Source organism: Eretmochelys imbricata, chromosome 12, assembly GCF_965152235.1.
Source record: "Eretmochelys imbricata isolate rEreImb1 chromosome 12, rEreImb1.hap1, whole genome shotgun sequence".
In the NCBI taxonomy this organism is placed as follows: domain Eukaryota; kingdom Metazoa; phylum Chordata; order Testudines; family Cheloniidae; genus Eretmochelys; species Eretmochelys imbricata.
The window spans coordinates 10,174,212-10,199,162 of NC_135583.1; the positions used below are offsets into that span (position 1 = coordinate 10,174,212).

At 44.6% G+C, this 24,951-nt stretch overlaps 1 protein-coding gene across 3 annotated transcripts; it reads right to left on the minus strand.

Annotated features, from left to right (window-relative positions):
• Positions 1 to 1,079: 1,079 nt before the first annotated feature.
• On the minus strand, positions 1,080 to 16,157 carry OSGIN1 (oxidative stress induced growth inhibitor 1). 3 transcript variants are annotated; one of them, XM_077830728.1, is made up of 6 exons: positions 16,037 to 16,157; positions 9,633 to 9,737; positions 5,529 to 5,665; positions 5,015 to 5,206; positions 4,575 to 4,666; positions 1,080 to 3,794 (listed from the first exon to the last, which is right to left on the minus strand). In XM_077830728.1, the coding sequence occupies exons 2-6, from the start codon at positions 9,697 to 9,699 to the stop codon at positions 2,777 to 2,779; spliced, it is 1,506 nt and encodes a 501-aa protein (XP_077686854.1). In that variant the 5' UTR covers positions 9,700 to 9,737; positions 16,037 to 16,157; the 3' UTR covers positions 1,080 to 2,776. The 3 variants fall into 3 exon arrangements, with proteins under 3 accessions (XP_077686854.1, XP_077686855.1, XP_077686856.1); XM_077830729.1 differs by having other exon boundaries at positions 16,082 to 16,107; XM_077830730.1 differs by lacking the exon at positions 16,037 to 16,157 and adding an exon at positions 11,340 to 11,359.
• Positions 16,158 to 24,951: the final 8,794 nt, after the last annotated feature.

Consider the following 24,951-nt stretch of genomic DNA (forward strand, 5'->3'; position numbering starts at 1 on the left):
AGGATATTTTGGGGGAAGACATCTCCAAGTGGGCTCTTCCCCTGTTCTTTGTTTAAAACGCTTGGTGGTGGCAGCATACTGTTCAAGGACAAGGCAAAGTTTGTACCTTGGGGAAGTTTTTAACCTAAGCTGGTAAGAATAAGTTTAGGGGGTCTTTCATGTGGGTCCCCACATCTGTACCCTAGAGTTCAAAGTGGGGAAGGAACCCTGACAGGATACAGTGTTGTTTACTTGTACTATACCTTTGTGGAAGATAGGTGTACAATGTTAATCCTTGATACTCTGAGTTTCTGTGCATCCTATTTCCATATGTGCTGGAATTAGGGGTGCTGTCGCACCCCCTAGCTTGAAATGGTTATCATATACAGGGTTTATAGTTTGGTTCCATGGCTCTCAGCGCCCCTGTCCATTTCCACAGACTTCATTGAAGTGGAGAATGAGATACCCACACCCCCCACCACTATCTATTTGTGGAAATTGATTTGTAGAAGGCCCTGAAAGTAGCAGCAAAAGTGCAGGTCATCCATGTGTGGTTGGGAGCAAGGTGCGTGAAGCCCACATGCTGTGCTCTGTGGGGACTCCCTCCACCCCAGCCACAGAGGTCTGCTGTAGGGCAAACTGGGTAGAGTGTGACGGGACCAGTGAATCAATACATGCACTGGTAAACCCAAGATGGGACTAGTAATGGTCACTGAGCAGCTAGTCAAGCTTTAAGCGAGCGAGGGATTCTGTGTCTGCTAGACTCCTGCAAAACTCCTTTGTTCACAGCTGGCTTACTGGGCTGACACAGGGGTAAGATCTGGCTTGCTTTCTTTTCAGGGTTCTTTATAACCTTATGAAAATCAATACCTTCTCCATTTGTTGCTTTTCATCTCATCTGACCAAGGGAGACTCGAAGTCAAATCACCAAGAGCAGTGCTTCCCTTTTAATTATTTGTAGTTTGTAAATCCTCTTTAGTAATTTCCTGGACCCTACCAGTAATCCTTGTGATGAATGGTTTGCATAACTCCTGACTTATAGGTCATGCCACCTTGGTCACTGATTCAGCTACAGCTCAAATAAATGAATTCACCTGGAATAAGTTTGAAATTTTATTTAAACTTGTTCCACATATAAAATTAATACAGCTAACTTAGAAAATACAAAAACAGTTAGTTAGTTTCCAGAGTGCTGTACAACATTGCTAAGACACAGCAGCAACACAAAGGCCAGATGTGTTCCTTACACCTGCCTTGCTTAAAAACTTCTGGGACCAGGCAGTTACAAACTAACACTTTCTCTGTGTGCGGAACTTTTCTGAAAGACTTGCTGGCATTGTATGCACTTAGTGAAGTGGCTGATTATTCCAGGTCAGCAGCTACGTGAAAGGATTGCGCACATCAACTTCCACACACAGTAAAGTGGCCTCTTTGGGCCTCATTCTGCACATCTTGCTGTGTCAACGGCAGTTTTGCCCCACTAAGCGGAGCAGAGTCAGGCCTTATATGGAGAACACAGTAGTCTCTCTGCATGTGGAACTCCCACTGAAGTTCATATACAGGGGCCTTGCAGGATCAGGGCCATTGTTCAAATGCAGGTAGATCTTGTTACACAGTTATCCAGAAATCTATAGTGAATGTTTTCTTCCGGTATTAATCTAGAATCTCTTCTATATTTGAATTTTTCATAATGAAGTAAATAGACTAAAGCAATTTAACAACTAAAAGCAATTGTGCAATTCTTCTCTTTCAAGAACAATTTGTGGAATGCCATTTCTGATTTACAGAACCCGTTTCCTGAAATAATCCTATATTGGGAATCCATACTACAATATGTAATGTAAAGCTTCCCAAAGAAAAAACAAACATTCAATTCCGCTGAGCAGGATGAATTTGGAGTATTAATCAGTTCCCACCAACCAAGGATAATTCCTCTTTATACTTTGGTTTTGGTGTCCCTAAAGAGGTCTCTAAGAACGCAGCACTGTTCCACTCTATCATTCTGCCTTCTAGCTCTTTAAAGATTGTGCACTCAACAGGAGTATGTTTGTACCATTATTTGAAAAGGAGTCTTCCAAAAAAAGACAGATACACAAGTGTGCTGCATCCAAAGATAGGACACACAGAACATGGCGGTGGTGCTCCTTGCAGGAGAAGAGGACTGCTACAGCAGCCCTTTAGGCAACGCTTTTGTGACCATTTCTAATGGCAGAATTCTGGTTTAGGTGCACAGAACACTTGCAGCACAGCTTTCAATGGACTTTTGCATCGCAAGAACAGCGTAGAGCTGTGCCACATAAGTGCATGAAACAGCAACAACTGTGTGTTGTGTAGTATTGCCTGTATTTACCCAGTAACATTTGAAAAAGACTAACTAAACACAGGGCTTGCCAATATGGCCACCAAGAAAATAGTTAAAGGATGAGAACTCTTTTCAACCAGCTGCAGCCTGCAAGACATTTATATGGTGAAGTGATTGCGGCTTTGCCCCCAGCTATTCGAAGCTAGGATGCAAGTTCCCCATTCCCTTACTGCAAAGCTCTGCAGGGATGGGGCTATTCCCTTGGTTGCACCTGAATTCAACCTTTTAGCAAGGCAGAAATGTTGGCAACATTGAGATCTAAATCCCAAACCATGTACTTGCTGACTTATTCCCAAATGAACCCACTGAGAGTTTGGTCACTCTGAACTGCCCTGAAGAGTACCGCAGGGGAAAGTGCACATGTCAAATACCTTACTTCTCAAAGAGTATAGGAATCACCCGTTTGAACGCTTTTGGCTTAGGGCAATTTGTTTGTTAAGGAGGATTTTTGTTTGCTTTTTTTAACAGAGAGCTGGCAACAGCCAGAGCCCCTCCCTGCACAAAACGCACAAAGTTGTCCCCAGCTAATGGCCCCACAGCATAAAGCCCTTTCTCCTGAACACATTGGTAGGTGAATGGGTCAACGTCGATGGGGTTCCTCTTGGAGTTGACTGGCTGCTCACTGTCAATTGCCAAGTCAATGCCATTATTTGGTAGGAAGGAGAGGTTGGGGTTTGAGCCAATGAGAACAAAAGCCATAGAAATGTTAAAGATTTTCTGGTGACCGCTCTTATCCTGGAAGACACACTTCTTGTCCTCTCTGAAGGACAGGACATGATGTTCAGGAAGGCTGATATAACATTCATATGGCCCGGGACAAGCAACTGACTGTTCTTTCATCATCTGGTGGACTTTGTGGTACTCCGGATACATCATTTTGGGGAGCTGATTAAAGATGAGACCTGGATCGTTGACCCTTCTGCGAAAGGCGTGGATCACTGGGATGTTGCAATGGTGAGCAAAGAGAATTGCATCAGCAGCTGTCAGCCCGGCACCTACAATCAAGACTGGATCTGATGTCATGCTAACTTTCTTGTTCTTCACTGCTTCTTCAAGGGCAGAGAGTTTGTGATGGACAAAAGGAAGGTTCTCTCCATTAACTCCAAGGTTGGTTGGACTGTCATATGTTCCAGTGGCTAAAACCACATTCTCTGCATAGATGGAGAAGGGTTGCTGACCACCATTAATGTTTTTGATGAATCCATCCACCTGGAAAAGATTTCCACTAGCAATCTGGTCATCTTCCTTCTCTTTCTCGGGGAAATCCCAGAAGGAGTCACTGTTCCCCTCAGAATCCTGCTGTGCATAGCTGGAGCTTACATCTGGGCTCACTTTCCTCACAGATGTCACAACACTCCCACAGATAAAGTTCTTCTGCAGCCCTTTCTTTGCCACATAATGTTGGTAATACTGAGCAATGTCTTCTGCTGTGGCTCTGTTATTCCTGAGGCCCCTGTAACAGGATATTATAAATGATGGTTGAACAGTGAAATTCAGAGGCTTCTCCCTCCTCAGTTGCATGTACTGAAGGGCTATCTATCCTGGCACTAATGGAGAAACTGGGCCTGCATTCTCTTCCTTGCTAGTTTTACCCCAGAGCAATCCAATTGATTTCAGTGGAATTACTCCTAATACACAAGTCTGAACAGTTGGGCTCACTATCAGGAATAATTGGAAGAGGCAATATGGTTGGATATGAAAACCCCACAAAAACTTTAGCAACATATTTACTCCTTTACTACCCTCCCTATCACTTCCAATTTATTTTTTTCTCGTGAGCTTTTCCAGACCTAGGTTTATAGCATGTACATTCTAACAATAGCAAAAGTAGCCTAAGTATTTGCAATCTAATATCTGAATGATTACACTGTACTTTCTGTCCCACTGTACATCTGTCTGATTAGAATACTTGTAAATGTGGGACAATATATAAATGGGCTACACTATTCCAAAATTATGGTTTCCACACCTATTAATTCAGATTTTTAAATGTAACTGCTGGCCACATGCTGATCTGTTACCCCAGTGTACATTCAGAACTAACTGCTCTGCGGTCCATGGAGTTACTCTGAATTTATACCACCAGCACTGAGTACCAAATAGATTTTTCTTGGGGATTTCTTCGACTCACTGAAACTGGCCATAATAGGTAGCCAGCTGGACTTCATACCAGATTACTTATTTGCCCAAAAATCCTTTGGCTATTTGGGCAATGTCACATCTGTCTCCTCACCTCCTCTTTTTCCTCATCCAGTCTTTGAGCTGAAGGTCTGGAAGTCCCATCCATTCCCCTTGGCTCAAAGTGATCGTAGATCCCTCAATAAACTGCAAGAACAAACACCGAATGAGTTAAGCAACTGAAAATGAAAGGAAATAAGCACTAATGGAACAGGAACACTGTTCTGTTAAGTTCCAGTAAATCAAACTTTAGTGTCACCAAGGGACCTCGGCTGATCCAGATGTTTGGATGGAACAAACGGCAGTAGTAGGCTGGGAGGGCAAATCTCTCCTGCACATTCAAACCAGCTCACTTTTTGGTGGGTGTAAAAGCAGAGCCCTGCTGGATCCTGGTTGTCTGGCTGATTAGCTTGTTCAGCCCTTTACATCTTTAATCATGATACTGACTATTGTGTAATACATATTTCATAAAGTTAAGCATTCATGTCTACATACATGCCAGGCACCCCCAGGAGGGTTTCTGCCAAGGACCAGATGGGGAATGGCTCTGTTGGTCTTGTGCCACCAAGTGAGGACAGATTCTGCAGTTCCACCAAAGTCTGTATCGGGACGCAGCAGAGTGTCAAAAAGAAGAGCCACGGGGCTCTGGGATCGTCCCTCCAAACCTTCAGACAGGTACTCCAGATCCTAAAAGACAGGGCAGATACTTAGAGCCTGCATCATAGAACACATGAGATCACCTCAAAATGCAGCAGTAATGTAATATCATTAGGTGCTCAGTAGAGCTGAACGTCTCTTAGTCAGAATAAGTCCGATATGGCACATAAGCCCGGTCTGGACGATTTGAGCAGCGCACAGCCCTTGTGCTGGCCCTATATACCGTCATGATTTGGGAAACAAATTAACCCATGCTTAAGGCTTCTGTTGCCAGCATGCTCTGGGCATATGATGGTGGTGATGTGTTCCATCTACTTCTTCCTGGTAAGAGGCAAATTCATTTGATACAAACCTGGTCTATAATGGAGACTTCTGGTGTTTCCTCTAGTTTCCTCTGTAGAATAGGATGAGGATGAACAGAGCCCCTTTTGATGTAAGGGATATAACCAGACAGCAGGTAGGAAAGGCAAATTCCTGAAGGACCATTCCCTGAACAAACACAATTAAATTAATATTGCATCACTGTGGTTGGAACAATAGTCCTTTTAAAGCATCTTACCAGATATGCAGTATGGTCCAGTGGATAGATTTCGACTCAGGAGAACTGGGTTCTAGTCTCAAGTCAACCATGGTTCTGCTGCATGGCCTTGGGGAAATCACTTCACTTCTCTGTTTCCCTTTTTGTCTGTCATATCTATTTGTATTATAAGCTGTTCAGGGCAGGGGCTGTTTCTTACAAGGTCTACGTACAAAGCCTAGCACCCTGGAACCCTGATCCCAGTTGAGACCTCTTAGTGCTACTGACACTAATAAGCTGGGGTTTTGTCAAACACTGGCAAAATAGCAGGCTCGGAAGAGAGCTGCATTTTTCAAAGGAGGATGTTCAGGAATTAAACCTGCTCTTAGACTTTGAGGGTACATCCACACACTGCACACTACACCCAGAGCTGTGGGACCCACACTTGTGGACTCTGTTTCCAAGCCTGTGTTTGAGCACTCACACTGCATTGTAAACCTGGGTTTACAATTGCTGCACCCAGATCACAGCTGTGCTTCTGACTCAGGTCTACAGCTTGACCCTAGTCCACACTGTAAAACGGCAGGACCCAAGCCACAGCTGGACTCCGGCTCTGACCCACCCCCTAGCAGGGTCCTAATTCCCACGTCTTGAGTGCTTGCTGACCTGAGTCAGAGTGATTTGTATATGGATGGAAGGGGGGGCTCAAACCCCAGAAGAGTTAAGGCTTCATTCTTTCCTGCCTAAATGCAACTTGCATCACTTCATAATCTTGAAGGAAAAATCAGACACTGCTATGATGTGCATTCACGTGGGATAGTGAATATCTGAGATGGTGCTGCCGTACATCAGACAGCAGGATCAAGTCCTTGGTGCCTACTGCTCAACACCACTGTCTACAGTCATTTTGAAGCAAGTAGGTTATTAGGAAGAGATGTAGGATCTTTATTGCTCACTTCAAGGTATTACCTCATAGGGCCAAGGAATTCAGACCTGGACTCTTCCCAGTTACCACTATGTGACAGAAGATATGTAGAGCAGGGGGTGGGCACACAATGTCTCATATGCCAATTCTCTAGTCACTGGGATACTGGTCACTGATTCTGCAGAAGACCCTGTTCTGAAACTCCAAATTTAAGGTGAGAAATTTGGCCACGCTCTCTAACCTGTTGACTGATTGATTTAACTGAAGCTAATGGAGTTGCTATTGATTACAATAGGTCTCCAATCAGCCCTATAGGTTTAGTTCTCTCCTGTCTTTGTTCTCTCTCCTTCTATTCACTGGAAGGAGGCAGTGAGCTGGAGGTTGGGCAAAGAGCTCTCCCTCCCCCACCACCACCCCCCCTCAAAATATGACACTTTGAACAAATAGCTGGATGGCTAAAATTTTCCTACTGACCACCCAACAACTGGCTTCAGAAGCGAATATACATACTCTATGTCAGTGTACAGTGGAGTAGTGTGTGGAAAGTTCACGTGGCTGTTTTCCAATATGTTTAATATTTTACAGTGTCTATATAACTAGCTGTCAGCCTCTACAGCTCAAAGCTTTGTTGCTCTTTAGTATATGACTAACCACCATTACATAATGCAGTGTCAGAAAACCAGTCAGGGTGACTCAGCAGCCTGTAACATTCTGTGTGCACTTTCATAGCATTGTGGACATAATCCCTGCTCTGGGAGCAATGAACTGCAGGGAGCAAAGGCCACTTCTCAATTCTATTCCTAACACTGTTCTCACTTAGATTAGAGAAAAAGCCAAGTGTAAATAATGATGGAAATAAAACCCCAATAATTAACTTGAAACAGAACCAGGATATAAGTCATCCTTAACTTGCTCTTTTGTTGTTGGGGTTACATCAGAGTTCCTGTCCAGTATTTAAACATCTGGTTACATGAGGCGGAGTTATGGACAAAGCTGCAGTTATAAATATGAATCTTTAAGTCCCATAAAGTAGGCCAGATACACTCCTGCCTTTGTGTCCCTTCATGCCACTTCAATGGCACAAGGAACCAGACAGCAGTTGGATCTGATCAACTGACTGCCCTGGCACGAGGGAGCTCTCAGCTGTCACAGAGCCAGTATAGACAACCCCTGGAGTACTCTCCAGCAATCTCCAGCTGGCAATGTTCCTGGAGCTGCTCAGAGCCTCCCTTCTCCCATGCAGGGGGCGAAATCTCTGCACTGGTAACACTCAGAGTGGTCTTTAAGTTAAACTTGTTTTGGAATTGGACCCTTTTAAAAAGGTAGTACCAAGAATTTACCAATCCCATCCCAAGAAAAACAAGCTTCTCAATTGTCTGTCTAAGAATGCCTCTCAGGATTCAGCCCCCTGGGACAAGTGTCCACCTCACAAAACTACTATACAAAGGATTAAGTGGAACTTTTGTGGTGCATAAACCTTGTACGGGCTCACTCCACTGGGGAGAATTTCGCCCTGGTTTAGATGGTGGGCATGTAACAAGCCCAGCACTAGCAAAGCATTGAAGCACATTGACTCCCAGGAAAGTCAACGGGGCTCATGTCTTAATTTAGCAAGGCACCTAAGCACAAGCTTGAGTGAAAAGGGAAGGACTCCTTTATGCCAGAGAAGCCTCTGCTTGGTCATAGCTTATCACGTCAGTGACACATCTGATATGAAGAGTGAGCGTGTCTGACTAACCTCAAGAGGGCATTTGCAAACAAGAAGTTCCTGTTCCTGATTCACTCACCAAACATCAAACTAACTGGCTTTCTAAAACTGTGAAGAGAAGCATAACTTTTGCATTCCTACAAACAGCTGTTTTAAAAATTAAACTACTACACATATTTTTCCACTGTGTAAACCTGAACCAAACCCCATCGATCTCCATGTAAAGAGTCTCAGACTTCAGTAGCTTTGGATCAGACCCTAAACCAGAGGTGGGCAAACTACGACCCGTGGGCCACATCCGGCCTGCAGGACCGTCCTGCCCAGCCGGAGCTCCTGGCTTGGGAGGCTTGCCCCCAGCTCCTCCCCCCCGTTCCCCCTTCCCCTCAGCCTCAGCTCACAGCGCCAGGCTCTGAGCTCCTGGGGCGGGGCAGTGCAGCTACAGAGCCTGGCCTGACCCAGTGCTCCAGGCAGCGCGGTAAGGGGAGAGGGAGGGCAGGGGAGTTTGGGGGGGGGGGGTGTGCTCAGGGGCTAGGGGTGTGGATAGGGGTCAGGGCAATCAGAGGGTGGGGAACAAAGAGGTTGAATGGGAGCGGGGGGGGCAGTCAAGAAGGAGAGGGGGGTTGGATGGGGCAGCAGTGGGCAGTTAGGGGCGGTGGGTCCAGGGGCGATCAGGGAGAAGGGGTGGTTGGATGGGACAGGGGTCACAGGGGACAGTCAGGAAGGAGAGGGGAGTTTGGATAGGGCAGGGGCTCTGGGGGCGGTCAGGGGACAGAGAGCAGCAGTAGGGTGGATGGCGTAGGGTCGAATAGGGGGTGGGGGCTGGGCAATGCCTGGCTGTTTGGGGAGGCACAGCCTCCCCTAACCGGCCCTCCATACAATTTCAGAAACTCGATGCGGCCCTCAGGCCAAAAAGTTTGCTCACTCCTGCCCTAAACACATACACTCAACAAACACTAAACTTCACAAAATTAAACACTAGTTGACTCCTTGCCAGGTGAAAGTCACAATACAATAATTTCAAACCGCTCCAAAACACCCATGAGACAAACAAACAGGCTCAACTGAATGTCCTAAAGGTCAGACAATTCTGTTTTAAAACAGTAATAAATGATCATTGATATTCTTATTTTCTTAAGCCAAATTATCCTTTCTTGACTGTAGCAAAAACTGAGGGGATATCATTCCCAGAACATTTCTAGATTTAATTACAGCTTTTGGAACAATGCATGAGGATGTTAGATATAATAGGTCTTAGTAAGACTACCGCACTGGAGAACACGGATTACATTGCCAAAATATTACTTACCTATAACAACAATGGGAAGTGGTTTGGAATAACTTTTGTTTGGGATTTTGTTCAACACTGGATACATCTTCACATCTGATAGGATTCAGGACCAGAAAAATCTATCTGTAATGACAAAAAAGCGCAACCATTAACTTGTTTTTTTTTATTAAAAAAAAAACACAAACAACAAATACTCTCTCCTCTTCATAGCCCTCAGTAGCAGCTGATCTAAAATATTATCACTCATTTTACATACAATGGAGTTCAATTTCAGCTCCCATACAGTATAGGTGTAAATTTTGTATTGGAAACCTATGGCATAATTAGGATTTGACCTTAAACAAAAAAGATGTCCTTATTTTAGTCCTTCATGGACATTTTTGGTCCACATGACAACTGCCAGCCTCTACTCAAGACAGGCCAAGGACTCAAACAACAGGGAACGTTGCAGATGGGTCATGGGAAGATTCTCCCTTCTCCTATGAACACTACATATCATGGGCTAAGTTCTTGTTACAGTGACTTTAAGGGCCATTTGGTAATTTTCCAAGCTGTTTGTGCTAACCCAACATATTTCTTCAAGGAGGTTCTTGTGACATTTGTCTTTTTAGAGAAATTTGCACATTCATGGAGCATTGGAGTTTGCATCCGAGTCTAAACTTCTGCTTGAAGACTTGAAAGCTGTGGGCATCATTTTAAAAAAAAAATGCCCCATCACGTTGCTAAAGGTTTCTGAGTAATTTGAACTGCTAAAGCACTAAACCACTGGGTGCAGTTGTTAACAAGTTCTTTTAAAAGCAATATCCTTGTTCTCTTGCAATGACAGGTGTTACTGTCACATTCATGGAGTGACAAACTATTTACGTCCATCTGTTAATCTGACATAGGTCCTTAAAAACACTGAGATCCCATGTATATGTAGAGTTCTGAATCAGAGCTTGTTAAGCCATCCAGTGACAAATAACAAACCTATCATCCAATCTCCTAGCGACTGAGTAGGAGAATAGGAGTGAGACGGGTTGGTAAACCCTTACCTTTCCTGTCCCTTGTCAATTTTAATTCAGCAGCACAGTGACCAGGCATGTACACTAAGTGCAAGCTAGCCACACCTAACTCACTGCTATCTTGAGGCTGCAGTGACTTTCCCACTGTAAATAAATAATTCCAAAGTTGTTTGAATGAATTTGTATTAGTCATCTGTACTTTCAGTGCTGCTAATCCACTGAGTCCAGAAAGGGTTACGAATTCTCTGTTGTTACTAAGTCTAGACAAACATTCTCAATAGAAATCTTCAGCTAGCCTCCAGAAAATGAAATTAAATTAACACAGTCATAATTCTGAAAGCCTATCAGAATCCATTGAATGGAATGACTTGGCTCAGCAGGGCATTCTCGTCTTTTCATTGAGTGTAGAAAGATCTTTGGTAAGTGTGCTATACATTCCCAAACAAGCTTGGCAGGTCATAATGTTTGACATAATCCTCTCACCACAAATGTCATCCAACTGTGCAGCCGTTCAGTTAAACTGAAGTGTACTTCACTACTTAATGCAAGAATCTACTAAATTGCCAGCAGATTGCATGAGAAGCCACACAAATTTTACCTTGAAGTTCAAAAAAAAAAAATCTAGTAATCAGGTTTTCTGAATATAGTCTTTGAGACGCTGATACTCCTGTACTGTACAATATATCCCTTTGCCATAAATGAATTGCAATTAGTCTTTTACCTACTGCCTTTCCTCTGGCAGGATCTCAATTCATGTTGCTAATTCTCACATATTCTGTGTGTTGGAGTAACTTGCCTCTGAAATGTAGCCAGCTGTGGAACAGAAGATGGTAACTATTCCAAAAGGGTAAAATTCACCCCTGAGCAGAGAGAAAGTGCAAGGCCTATGTACATTGTGTATAGTCTTTCTGGTGAAGATCTGCACAAAAGTGAATTTCAGCCATGTTGCATGAAAGATGAAGGGAAGTTAGTATCTTACTTCTGGGCATCAAAAACCAGTTATTAAATGCAATAGGTAGATAGACCAATGGCAAGAAGCAAGACAGCTTTGGCACTGGTAAAGTCAAAAAGTAGGCATTTCACTAACTTTTTGAAGAAGGTTACACTGGTGGGTGGTGTTCACAAAATAGCCAGTGTTTTCATGCAAGGGAAAAAAAAAATAGACAAACATGCAGTTTTAGCCAGTAACATCTCCCATCTGAACAAACAAAAGCATCATGGATCTTCTGGAATCAAGTCCTGGCTACTTTTTGCTTTGTACCGTTTCTTTTGACAGCATTCCACCACCTGGAAATGAGTGATGCCAAAGAGTCCATGCTTACCTGGTCATTAGGTATTAGCACATAGATATCTATATTTCTGCATCAAAACTCTAATGATATCTATTGGCCTTTAACTGTTATTAATTTATGGGTGAAAGAAATGAAATGATTTATTGTGACATTAAGTAACATTTGATCATGGCCTACTAAATGTGTGTGAGTGTTAAGCATGAAGCATTTAAATGGTGAACCAGATGATCCTGTGGAAAGGCTCAGCTAGTTTGAGCCTGTGAAATTCTTCTGTATTTTTTTTTTTATAATGGGGAGGGGGGATTTCTTTTTATTTTGTATTTTCTGGGGGTGGAGGGAGTGTTGAGTCCCGTCCCTGGAGAGGTGGGAGCCCCTGGGGGGGGGTGGGGGGAGAGATTGCAGAGTGAGCCTGCCATGCATTCACCCCACAGAGATGGCTCCTGCTGCTCCCATCCCATATGGCTGGGCCCAGCTTCCTGCCACACGGGGTCCCAGTGTTGCACAGGTTTGACCCAGCCTCGTCATGACGGAGGGGCAACCAGGCCAAACCTGAGCAATGCTTCAACCCCATGTGCCCAGTCACAATGCCCAAAGCAGGGAGCTGGGCCCAGCCTCACGGGACAGGTGGAGTTGGAACAATTTTTACCGGGGAGGCGGAAACCATGTATGTGAGTTATTACTACTTCAAATTGGGGGTGCAGTAGCACCCCTAGCCCCACTAGTTCCAGCACTTATGTGTGGGGCAGCTTGCTCGCTCTGCCACCAGGTTGCAGTGGCCAGAGTGGGAAGCCAGACCCACCCCTGCAGGACAGGAACCACAGTAGCCACTGCTGCAAGGCGAGTTTTTCCTTTTTATACTTAGGTTTTCAAATTTAATTTTGTGTTATTTCGCATTTGCAAAAAAAAAAAAAAAACCACGAGGGGTTCGAACCAGTGCTGAGCTGCCAGAAGCTGAAGGACCGCAGGGCTGCCAGGCGAGTAGAAATTCTCAGGGGAGCCTCCCCAGCCGAGAGCTCAGGCAGGACGGACAGGACAGTCCTGCGAGCTGCATGTGGCCTGCAGGCCAGAGTTTGCTGAACCCCTTTAACAACCGGTTCTAAACCGGTTTCAAAATTTAATAACCGGTTCGCGTGAACCGGCTCCAGCTCACCACTTGTTCTAACTATAGTAATCATGGAACATAAGTGTAAAGTCTCAGACTTTTATCAGCCCAGGGCCTGTTTTTATAACCAGGTTCTAAGTCCTCTATAAATAGAGCACTGTCATAGAAAAACACAGTCGTAACTTTAACTATTGCAGGACAGCTGGTGTTGCCTCTGGGCATACTAGGATCTGAGCAGCACCAATACACAGACTGTGGCATGGTGAATTTCCAAACTAAATTAACAATAACTTTCCCTGGAATCTAACTGTGGAGACTTTCTGTCTAACTGGACGCATCTTCCCTCCCACTCTGCCTCTAAATCGCTTCCTTTCTTGATACCTCCTTTTCACGTCTATCTGTGCAGCTTCTAGGCAGAGTCTCATATTGTAGCCTTGACAAAAAGCACTAAACTATATGCAGACAGGTTACAACCCTCCCACAACTACTTTACCTGCTGCTGAAGGATAAGGCATTCCAGCCATGTGCCAGAGCTAATCAGAAACAGGCACATGGTAAACTCCCTGCTATACAGCCACATCTCTCCCCCCTCCCCAGATGCAATTGCAGGAGTTCAGCTCTAAGCAGCTGGGGTGGCTGTGAGAGACCAGGGAGTTGGAACTGCCATTCTATACAGCAGGATAGTCTCTCAGGCAGCATAAATTATAATGCACTTTACCTGGGTAGTGCCCGCCTGAAGAGTGGCAGTAGCTCTGACTCCATGGCTGTTCCACACAACATACAGGTCCGTGTTAGGTTTCCTAGCAGAGCTAACCATGCACCTTCAGACTAGAATTTGTTTAGATTAAGCGGGGGAAGAGGAGGGATACAAAGTCCCTAAAAGACAGCCGTGTGTATTTCTCCAACACCCTGCAGAAACACTGCTGATAAAATGGCCGCATGCTGTCTGCAGATGGGCAATGGACCATGAACCAGCCACTGGCAGCACAGCTTAAGATAATATCATGCTGCTGCTGAGACTGCTGCTAAAGTGCTTCTTTTAGGGGACATGGGTGGGGCAAGATGGGCCAGAACCAGCTGTGTAGTTCTGCCTTCATCAGTAGCAGGTTGCCTTGGCCTCTAGCTGTTCTGCTCTGCTGTCATCCACCCCTACAGCAGAGGCCCAGGAGCTGTGGACTGCCCACGATAAGTCGATTCCCCCTTCTATGGCTTTTGATATGTAAAAGGAAGGAGACATTCATGGGAATTATACCCAGAGTTATTGGCAAGAGTAGCACCACTGGCTACACTGGGGGGATGTCTTAGATCCAAACCCAGACTGGATAAAACTAGCACTAAAACAGATAAAATAAAAACCAAGTGTACCTCCTTATGCCAATTTCATTGCTGTGCATCTAGCTAAAGTTAGGCGACGAATACCTCTGGATACCATTTCCTTATTGTGTAGAGTAATATGCAAACAACTGTGATGGAAAATAAGTTAATAGTTATCCTAGCACAGCTCTATTGATTAAAGAAGTATTCCCTCCCTGCTTTACAGCTGTCACCTGTATAGTTTATAGTAATTACCTGTTTTATAATAAGAAAGCTAACACCAATGGGCAGGTTCTGCACCAGTTTACACCTTTGCAAATGTGTTCCATTCATTTGCATGAATGGAAACCAGGATTTAGCTCAATATAGACTAGAAACTGCTGAAGACACAGGAGGGAAAAATTCTCTCATGCCATTAGAGCCAAAGATAAAATCTTTGGATCACTCTCAGAACGGAGAGGACTCATTCCCTCCATTGAAATCCAGACAGCAGGTCAAATCCTACTCACCTTCAGCAGCATTGCACAAGTGCCTAAGGTGCGTGGGAGTTTTCCCAGGGTTTATACTGAACTTGCTATGGAAGTGCAATGGGGGAAGAAGCTGGTCAAATAGAAGAAACTAGGTTGTTTTCCTTTTCACCTTCCTTTATGTAAAACACAACACCCAGTATTCAAAGTCAGCCAGCTCAATGATTCCGTTCATAGTATTGGCTTCTAATTTAGGATTCCACCTTAAATGTTCCTCTCCCTGCAACCCACCTCCCGCCCCAATCTGGAAGTGCTTTCTGTTCTATTATTACTGTGCTCCAGAATCCATCTCCCTCATTACCACCAATGTGTCTCACTGATTAGGTAACGTTCTGGCTAGGAGAAGTGCCTAACTTATCCATCTAGGGCCAAATCCTGCTCTCCTTACACATGTACTCCCATTGGGCTTAAAGGTATCACTCATGTAAAGCAAACCAGTGTGACTTCTAGGGCACCCTGAAAATACAACTGAAAATGAATTAAAAATCCAAAGAAGAGAGAGAGAGCGCGCGCGAGCAGTGATCTGTTAGCAATACACTGGAGCAACTTTAGTAGCGAGAGCCAAGTTCTGCTGCCCTGATACAACCAAAGCTCCCAGAGTCATCCACAGGAGTCTTACTTAAGTAAGAACCATAAAACTAGACCAGTACAACACATGGAGAGATTTTAAGAAGGGCAGTGCAGCTGTAAATAATGTAGCAGCTTGCAGGTGTTTCTGTGAGATTCAGGTGTAACAGGAGCCACACAAACTTGTCACAAACACAGCAGTTTCCATCAGTTGTTTTCTGTTTCTCTGTTAATTTGATAGGCAGCTTTTTGTAATGTCATTTGATTTCAGTCATTCATTTTTTTAAAATACTGAAACTCCAACAGTTGAGTGCAGTTTAAACTTTACTGCATCCTTCTAAAGTTTTAATAGAATCTTTCTGCTTGCATTTCTTCTCTGTATAAATTCAAAAGCTTGTCTCTCAGCAACAGAAGTTTGCTGACCCTCCTTGTCAGTCTTATTCTTGTGATTCCAATGCAAAGCATTCCATAGACACAACTGAGGAACAATCCAGTTATGTGGTTCATTAAGCTGACACCTTCTTTCTAAGAGCATTCCCTTGTGCCATTCTAGAAAGCAATATGCTACTCATGCCTGGCTAATAAAGCTTTCTTTATTCATCTACAGTCCTCTTACCTCAGGAAATGAAGGTGATGAGAAGGAAAGTCTGTGTGTCAGTACCTGTATTTTTAGAGAAGCAGAACACCCCATGCGTCTTGACCGTATATTGCTCCCAGCTCCAAGGCAGCTGTTAAATATACTAGGCAACCAGTTCCTAGTTTAAGGAGGTGGGGTTGAAGCCTGGGTGGGAGGGACTAGGAAAATGGCTCATAAGCATGAGTCAGCAACACTACCTAACTTACCCTGTTTATGAACGAACAATGCAGAGTCACTTTGTGCTGTTAAGTTGATAGTATAAAGGAAATAAATATGGTGAAAAACAGCCTGGAAGGAACCATGCCCCTGGTGCTCCCATATGACAAGAATCCAACACTCAGTAGATTTAATCCTTTTTTATTTTTAGTTTAAGAGTCTTGTGTAAATTAATCTGAGTTTTATTGTGGTGGTGTTTGGAGTTTTATTCTTATTTAAAACACCTAGCTGACACAGCAATAATTACTGTAATTAAGGGTGGCAGGATAGCACAGCATGCTTTCATTAAAAGTGAAGGATCTTTTAGGACTATGTGGAGTCAGCAGTATTGTAATTACAGCTGATCAACAAAAATGGGGGGGAGGGGGATTTGCAACGTCCTCCCCTTCTGGTTGATATTTTGAATTTCAACCACACTTTATTGTAAGAAGCTGGCTAGTGTATATTACGTACACACCACTGCCCCCTAGTGAAATACTGGCAGACCAGGGGTCCAACTTTTCATCCAAACTGATGCGGGTATTGTGCGATCTAGTGAAGACCAAGGCTCTCAAGACCACCATTTACAATTAGGATTGCCAACTTTCTAATTGCACAAAACCAAACACCCTAGCCCCGGCCCCTCCCTGAAGCTGCTCCCCTACCCCAAGGCTCTGCCCCACTCATTACATTCCCCCTTCCTCGGTGGCTCGCTCTCCCCCACCCTCACTCACTTTCACTGGGCTGGGGCAGGCGTTTGGGAGGGGGTGAGGGCTCCAGCTAGGGGTGTGGTCTCTGGGGTGGGGCTGGGACTGAGGGGTTTGGGGTGTAGGAGGAGGCTCTGGGTTTGAGGGCTTCAGGACTGTGCCAAGAGGTTGGGGTGCAGGAGTGTGTGAAGGCTCTGGGCTGGCGGTCCAGTATCTGGGGTAGGGGCAGAGATGAGAGGTTTGGAGTGCAGGAGGGGGCTCTGGGTTTGGGGGGCTCAGGGCTGGAGCAGCAGGTTGGAGTGCAGGAGGAGGCTTCAGGCTGGGGCCGACGGATTCGGAGTGTGGGAGGGGGCTGCGGATTGAGGCGGGGGTTGGAGTGTAGGAGGGGGTGAGGGCTCTGGGGTGGGGCCAGGGATGAGAGGTTCAGGGTGTGGGAGGGGGCTCTGGGCTGGGGCAGGGGATTGGGGTAAGGAGGGGGTGAGGGTTCTGTGCTAGGGGTGTGGGCTCTGGGGTGTGGCCAGGGATGAGGGGTTTTGGGGTGCAGGAGGGGGCTCCGGACTTCAGGGGGGGCTCAGGGCTGGGGCAGGGGCTCGGGAGCAGGCTTACCTCAGGCGGCTCCTGGTCAGTGGTGCAGCGGGACTAAGCCAGGCTTCCTGCCTGTCCTGACACCGAGTTGCACATGCCCCGGAAGCAGCCAGCAGGTCCAGCACTAGTAGCCGGGAGAAGGCAGGGCTTATGGCAAATTCTGCCAAATGCCACTTTGGACAGAGAGAGGTGACTCGCATACACTGTGGGATGGGTTCAGATGCACCCCCAGTGGACAAGGTCCAAGAACAGACAGGTTGTCCAGTGTCATCAACCAAAATGTAGGTGCGATACTTCCTAGGCTTGGTGGGCTCTTACAGGTGGTTTGTACCTAAATTTGCCACAGTAGTTGCCCTTCTCACTGACCTGGTGAAAAGCACCAGTCCCAGGAAGGTACAGTGGACGGAAGCCTGTGACAGGGCCTTCAGAACCTTAAAGAGCCAGCTAATCCAGGGGCCAGTTCTTTTACACTCCGACTTCACAAAACAATTCATTTTGCAAACAGATGCATCAGAAGTAGTCCTCCAAAGTGAGGAACATCCAGTCCTTTACATAAGTAGAAAGCTGTTCCCTTGGGAGGTGAACTACTCAATGATTGAGAAAGAGGCCCTGGCTATGAAATGGACCATAGAGGCACTTCGCTATTGTCTCCTAGGGAACTCCTTCCTACTCGTCACAGACCACACTCCCTTCCACTAGCTAAACTCCATGAAGGACACCAATACCCAGATCATGAAGTGGTAACTTTCCCTGCAGCCCTACAACTTCCAGGTACTCCATTGTCCAGTAAAGATATACAGAAATGCCAATTTCTGGACCCAATCTTGGGTCTTAGCCTTAGGGGAAGGATATGTGAGGGGGTGTATAAGTCCCACAGTGGAGAACCACAGGTTAACAAGCAGCTCTGAGCCAAGAAGGCCTCACCAGCCGCACCTACTGGGCATGCTCACAATGGAGGCAGCGCTCACAAGGAAGCAGCCCAGCTCACTCAGGGCGGACAGAGCGCAGGAGCAGGCTGCTGGTGCTCCACACCACCTGTACTAGACCCTGCTGCACAGCTGCAAAAGGCCCCCATGGAGACCAGGAACAGAGGGCCACGGGTGAAGGAGAAGAGCCTCCAGATCACTGTCTGTGAGAACGCCTACCATGAGGTCATGAGCCAACCCTTGTTGCAACTTTGGAGGTGACTAAGCAAGTTGTAGGCAGTGACCCTGGTGGCATGCTGTGTATCTGACCGACCTGTCACAGGGCCCTCGGTAGAGCATGGTGGGCCCGGGTTCCCCTACCACCAGCTGTAGACTCTCGCCGCTGGGCGATACTGCCAAGGACTCTTGCCACTGGGAGATATTGCTAGGCTCAGATACCGAACCCTCCAACAAGGGCCCAGAAGAATTTTTTTCCTCTTTAACTTGACATATGTGACACTTATTGCCATAAAAGTACAATAAAGTTAAATCCTAGTGAAAGTGACTGAATTAAGTTTGAGAGGATGGAAGGTTGTTTTCAGGCCATGTTGATTCATGTAACCCCAACTGGACCTGAGCCACAAAGTTCAGATATAAATCTAGGCTCTAATCTGAGTTTCCCCATAGTTCAATGGTTCTTAAAACTTAGGGTTTGTATTTATTTCTACATAACTCTGAACAGAGATTTTCACTCTTTATGGTCACATTCAATATTTCTGTTTTACTTATTCAGTAATGAGGGATTTGCTAATTCCTCATGTAGAGAGTTTATTTATTTTAAACAGCTATTTAAGGTGCTTTTCCCATTTCTGGGACTGCCACTCTGACCTCTTCTCCCTGTATAGTAATGTTACCCAACTTGCTGCGGCCACAAGAATTCAATTACATCATTGCTAAGCAATGTCTCCTTCATACAGTATTCATAGTGTATGGATGAATGTTACTACTTTCTCTCCAGCCTATAAATATGTGGGGCCACATTTTGATTGCCTTAATCACGGGAAGATCCTGCAACCCTTGTGGAAACTAACAATTAAGTCACTAAAAATTACTTTTAAAAGTAAAGTTTTCTTACATGCTTTAAGGTTGCCAGATCTGGCCCTTGGGTGGTCTCACTAGGATGACCATACACCCCTTTTTGGCCAGGACAGTCCCTTTTTTAAGCCCTGTCCCAGCCGTCCCTACTTTTTTGGAAAAAGTGGGCATTTGTCCCATTTGTTCTTGCTAACTGATCAAGTTGGCAAGAACAAACGGGACAAATGCCCACTTTTGTCAAAGTGGGGTGCAGAGGAATGTGGGAGGGGGTGGGGGCAAGTGGCGATACCTGCCCTGCACAAGGTGGGAGGCAGGGGTGTGGCGGGGAGCAGGCAGGGCTTGAGCAAACAGTGACTCCAGCCCCAGCCTTGCGCCAGGGGGCAGGCAGAGGCTTGGGCAACTTGCAGCAACACCAGCTCCAGCCTGATGAGGGGGCCAGCGCCACAGGGAGTGGGGGACTTGGGCCAGCCCTGCGTGGGGAGGCATGGGAGGAGCCTTGGGCTAGCCCCACACGGTGTCCCGTTTTCCCTTTGCGAAATTTGGTCATCCTAGTCTCACTCAAGTCAACGGGACAGCTTGCATGCGTAAGGCAAGCAGAACTGGGTCTTTTCTGAACTCAATGTTCTCTTCACAATTAAAACCAGCAGATTTCCAGATGAAGGAGGCAATTCAGTTAGAGATCAATTCAGCACTTTCTATTTGCAGTCTGAAAGAATTTGTTTCAGATCAAAGATATCCAGGGAATAAAGAGTGACTCCTGATGCTAAGTCAAGGCTCGTAGCTTTTAAAAACCTGATAAGGGTACAGGAAAAATGCAAGACGAAGATAGCTCATGAGAGGAGAATTCTAGATTGCCTAAGAGCCACATCAAAAAAGAATATATATACTGCAAACTCATTGGTTTAAAACACCCACAATCAGTTGCTTTAATAACTATGAAGCCAGTGTTTCACTGTATTTTTTTAAATATTAAAACTATCAAATGATCTTTCTTGAAATCTGACTCACTAAATACTTAGGTCTGAGTGAATATTTTTCTGTACTTCTCTTTCAGGTTGCCTTTGCCTCTCTCCAGAGTGGTGAGAATTATGAGATTTTGTATAAATCTGGTATGAAAACTATCCTAAATCTTTGACGAATAAAATAGTCAAGACCTTTTCGTGTATTTTCCAAATCTGGGTTTTCTTACTCCTAAAAAATCCCTCTATCAGAATCACCTAAGAGAAATTAAACTTCTCAAAGAAACAAGATTGTTCAGGTAGATGATTAAAACAGAGCTGCCCTATATCTAATTTTTTTAAAATATATTTTAAATTATTTTTAAAATCACACAATATTATATTGCAAAGACACATCAAAACTGAGCCTCCATACACTACCTGTTGTTGTTAGAGAGAGACAAAAGGATACTACAGGGCTATTGGGCCATCTGAGTAAGCAATAGATTTGGAAATATCATACGTGTCCACATCTGCAAAACTAAGATTGCTTGGGCCATCCTCTGTGTGAGAGATGAGGAGTCAATACACAATTTCTACTACATGTAGGGAAAATCAGATTTATTTAATGTCATGCCATGTAAATAAATCCAGGATTTCTTTCCCATCTACAACCGTTATTTTATTTTTGCAGACAAAATGATCCTGCCCTGGAAAATGACTTAATATTACAATAGCACACAGTGTCACTTTTCCTTTATTTGCCTCCACTGCAGGACCATTGAAAATAGCTTATTTTTGGCTTGCTTTTGTTATCACTCTCCTAATATAAATATTTCCCTGACTCCATTCAAGTTTTGTTCTGATCTGTTCCTCTTTTTGTGAGCCTTCTGCCCATGGGAAACGGGAGGGTGGAACTGAACCCAGATCTCTTTCTGAGTCTAATGCAGTCTGTCTTTGTCTTCTGGTATGTTCCAGAAGAGGAAGCAATTGCATAATCTGCAGTTAGTCAAGCAGCCTTTGACCCACAAGTACACTTATGATCACCAGTTCATTTTTAGTCGTTGTTGACAATCTTGTAAGGAGTGTGATTCAGATTAATACGCCCCAGAGGAAAACTTTACATGTAAATCTTGTGTAGAACGTCAGTGTGACTTCCATATTCTCTAGCAAACAGTGTTTTGAGGTGATTTCTCTAACTCCAAAGCTTGAGTTCACTTTGTGCTAAGAATTGGCACAAACACTCCAGAACTGTACACTGAAGTCTCTTTTTGCTCAGCTCCAGACTCTCTCCAGCACAAAGCTTAATTTTTTTACAAACTATTAGTCTGTAGGCCATTTGCACAGGTAGACATTCATTACCTCCATTTACATTGCTGCAAGGCATATGGCATGCAATCTTAGTGGCATCTAAAGAATCAGATTGCCTCTGTGCAGCATGGCAGATGGAAACAGATTTCTGAAACCAAAAGGGAAGGTCCAGTAATTAAGCAGGTGGTGAATTGCAAGGTTTTCTTTTTTTTTACTCTTACAACTCTTTCAAAATTTTGCTATTAGAAATAAATAAGTTCAATATTAAAAAATGAATTAACAGTAAAGTTAAGACCCAGACAGACAACAGAATGTAAGACTTACTGCCATCCTGAATTAATCCAGAATAGCACATGATCTAGCAGAGGCTCACTTGAATCCAACACTGCAGAACTGGGGCATTAGAGAGCTTGTGTTTCCTAAAGAACAAGCTGTTTGTGAAATAAGGGCTTGTGATCTTGAGCACCACGTTTTGGCACATCAAGGTAACTCTAGCCTTACTGGCATCCATATTGGGCATAAAGTTAAACGCAGCCCGGAAGCTCCATGCAAACAAACTTTTCATGCTGTGTCAGTGACTAAGCAAAACTTCTCCAAAGTGCACAAGGAAGTCTTGCCATGGGACTAATATCAGCTGACAAGGCTGTGGCCTGATGAAATAGGGACAGACTTCGTTCTGGCTGTAGTTCCTTTTCCCCTCACCACTCCTCTTAGAAAGTGGTTCAGCTAGCCCCAGTGCGTTCACTGCCAGTTTCATGTTTTCTTTCCTTGGTCACTCAGGGCAGTTTATTCCTTGGGACTGGCACAGCAGGGTAATTATATACTTTCTCAGGGTATAAGTCCATGCACAGAGCTCCCAGTGAAAATGTGTGGAACAACTGCAGAATGTCCTAAACAAATCTGCTGCCCTGCCCACGAACTATTTACTGTTGCTAGAGGTTTCAATGGCATCAACAAAGAAAATCTCAGGTCAAATTCTCCTCCATTATATGCATGCCTTGTGCTTGAAGCCAGTGAGAGGTGGAGTTGGTCCTGCTATGTTCTGATCCTAAATAACAAAATATCATTTTCATTGTCAGAATTCTCTCTGCTCTTTACACTTCATGCCATTCATGACAGGAGGGGAGAATCTTTACTTTTATTTGCATCTTTATAGCTTCCATCTATGCCTCTGGTATAGGTTTAGGTCAACCTTCCATGCCAAACTCTCCTGGCACTCTGCCCTGTTTCACAAGTTAATACTTCATGTTCCTGCCATTTATGTAATTACTGGAACATGCCCAGAGTGGTCTATTCCACAGGCAAAGACCGTGCTTTTACGGTTCAGTGTTTCATCTAATTCCAGTAAAAATAAATATAAAAAGGCTGCATGTTTTATTGGACAAGGGAAATTTCTTATTGGTGCTGACATGTCTCTCACCAACTCCTGGAAAGCAGTCAGCTCAGACTGTTGTTCCATCTGAAGCTCTGAAAGATCAACCCAAGCGTCTTGGTTCTACACCCGCTCTATGCGGTACGTAATACTAAACTTTGGTTTGGTTATCCCAAATGCATCCCCTTCCCTCCACACATAGCACAGGCTAATTTATGCTCATGAGTATGGGCTTTAGCAACTTAAAAAGCAAAAGCTTGCATCCCTTTATTGAACGATAACATGCAGCCTGACACTGATGACTTTGGAAACACTCAGTGCACTTCATTCTGATTTGCAGAACCGGACATAGTCCAGAGACATCCCCTACCTGCACCACAAGTAAGGGTCCCTGCATCATAACATGGGCAACAGCAGGACAAGCTCCCCCCAGTGCCCTGCGTATGTGGCTCAACCCTGACCTGGATATATCATCACTAAAGGTGAGGGAGTAGTTGAGTTGCCATCAGTCCTTGGTGTCTGTGCTGAGACTATTCACAATAGCCCAAATTAAATGCCAAATGTCACTTCCATGACATGATACCTGGCTATTGTGTACTAGAAGACCACTAAAACTTAGAAAATGCTTTTCCTATCCCAATTTTGCCTAGCCCCCACTGTCTTTATTCAACACCTTCCTAAAAAATCTGCTTCTTCTCTAAGGTCCCTGGAAAATGTATCCATACCTCAGGGGACCCTGTTCTGTACCATTTCTTAGGTATCGATCTTCAGGAATATAATGCCTTCAGGGCCAGGCATTCTCTCTTTTTGTATATTGTGCAGCACAGAGCACAAAGACAATAACGTCCAGCTCATTTCACTTTGGTCAAACAGGACCAACATTTGCTACCACAAACATGGTCTGGACACTGGGATCTAGAGGTGAAAGATTCCATGTCACCATCTACTCCCCAGAGGCAGCCAGTGAGTCAAATCCTTCCAAGAAGACTGTAGCCTCATTATCGCTGACGGTCAATGGACCTCAGAGCTATGTGAGCCATTGTGCTGAATCACTGAGCCGTAAGAGCTCCAGTAAAGTCAAGCGCAGTCACGGAGCTTTTAGAGTAACAGAAGCCCAAGGGAATTTTGCAAGCACAGGATCCAATTCTGCACTAGAGTACAACTGTGCACCCCTCACAGGTCTATGCAGTTGCAGGAGTGCATCTAAGGGAAGAATTATGCCTTTGTTTTGAGATTCCGTGAGCTCTTATGTCAAGCTCCCAGCCAAGGCCTTATCTAGCCACTGTACATATTTCTTTTCACAGTGCCTTAGGCAACTGGTTCTAAGAGGAGAGTCACAAATGATTATCCCTCCCACCCATCATTCAAAAAGGCACCACCCTTCCCCTCAGATAAATAATAAAAACGTTTTTAGCGCCATAGCCTTTGATGTGTAACTTGTCTAAATTACTGACATCTAGCTTGCCTAAATTACTTAGACCAGTTAGATGTCTTCAAGTCATCAGGGCCTGATAAAATACAACCTAGAATACTCAAGGAGTTGACTGAGGAGATATCTGAGCCATTAGGAATTATCTTTGAAAAGTCAAGGAAGACAGGAGAGATTATGGAGGACTAGAAAAGGACAAATATTGTGCCAATCTATAAAAAGGGGAACAAGGACAACCCAGGAAATTACAGACCAGTCAGCTCAACTTCAGTACCCAGAAAGATAATGGAGCAAATAATTAAGCAATCAATTTGCAGACACCTAGAAGATAAGGTGATAAGTAAGCATGGATTTTTC

Excerpts from the sequence above, each read along its gene's own strand:
- OSGIN1 (XM_077830728.1), bottom strand. The coding sequence starts at position 9,699 with ATGTATCCAGTGTTGAACAAAATCCCAAACAAAAGTTATTCCAAACCA. Across the intron at positions 5,666-9,632 it reads ACTTCCCATTGTTGTTATAG|GGAATGGTCCTTCAGGAATT; the intron begins GTAAGTAATATT and ends GTGTTTGTTCAG. Across the intron at positions 4,667-5,014 it reads CTCCTGGGGGTGCCTGGCAT|TTTATTGAGGGATCTACGAT; the intron begins GTATGTAGACAT and ends TTGTTCTTGCAG.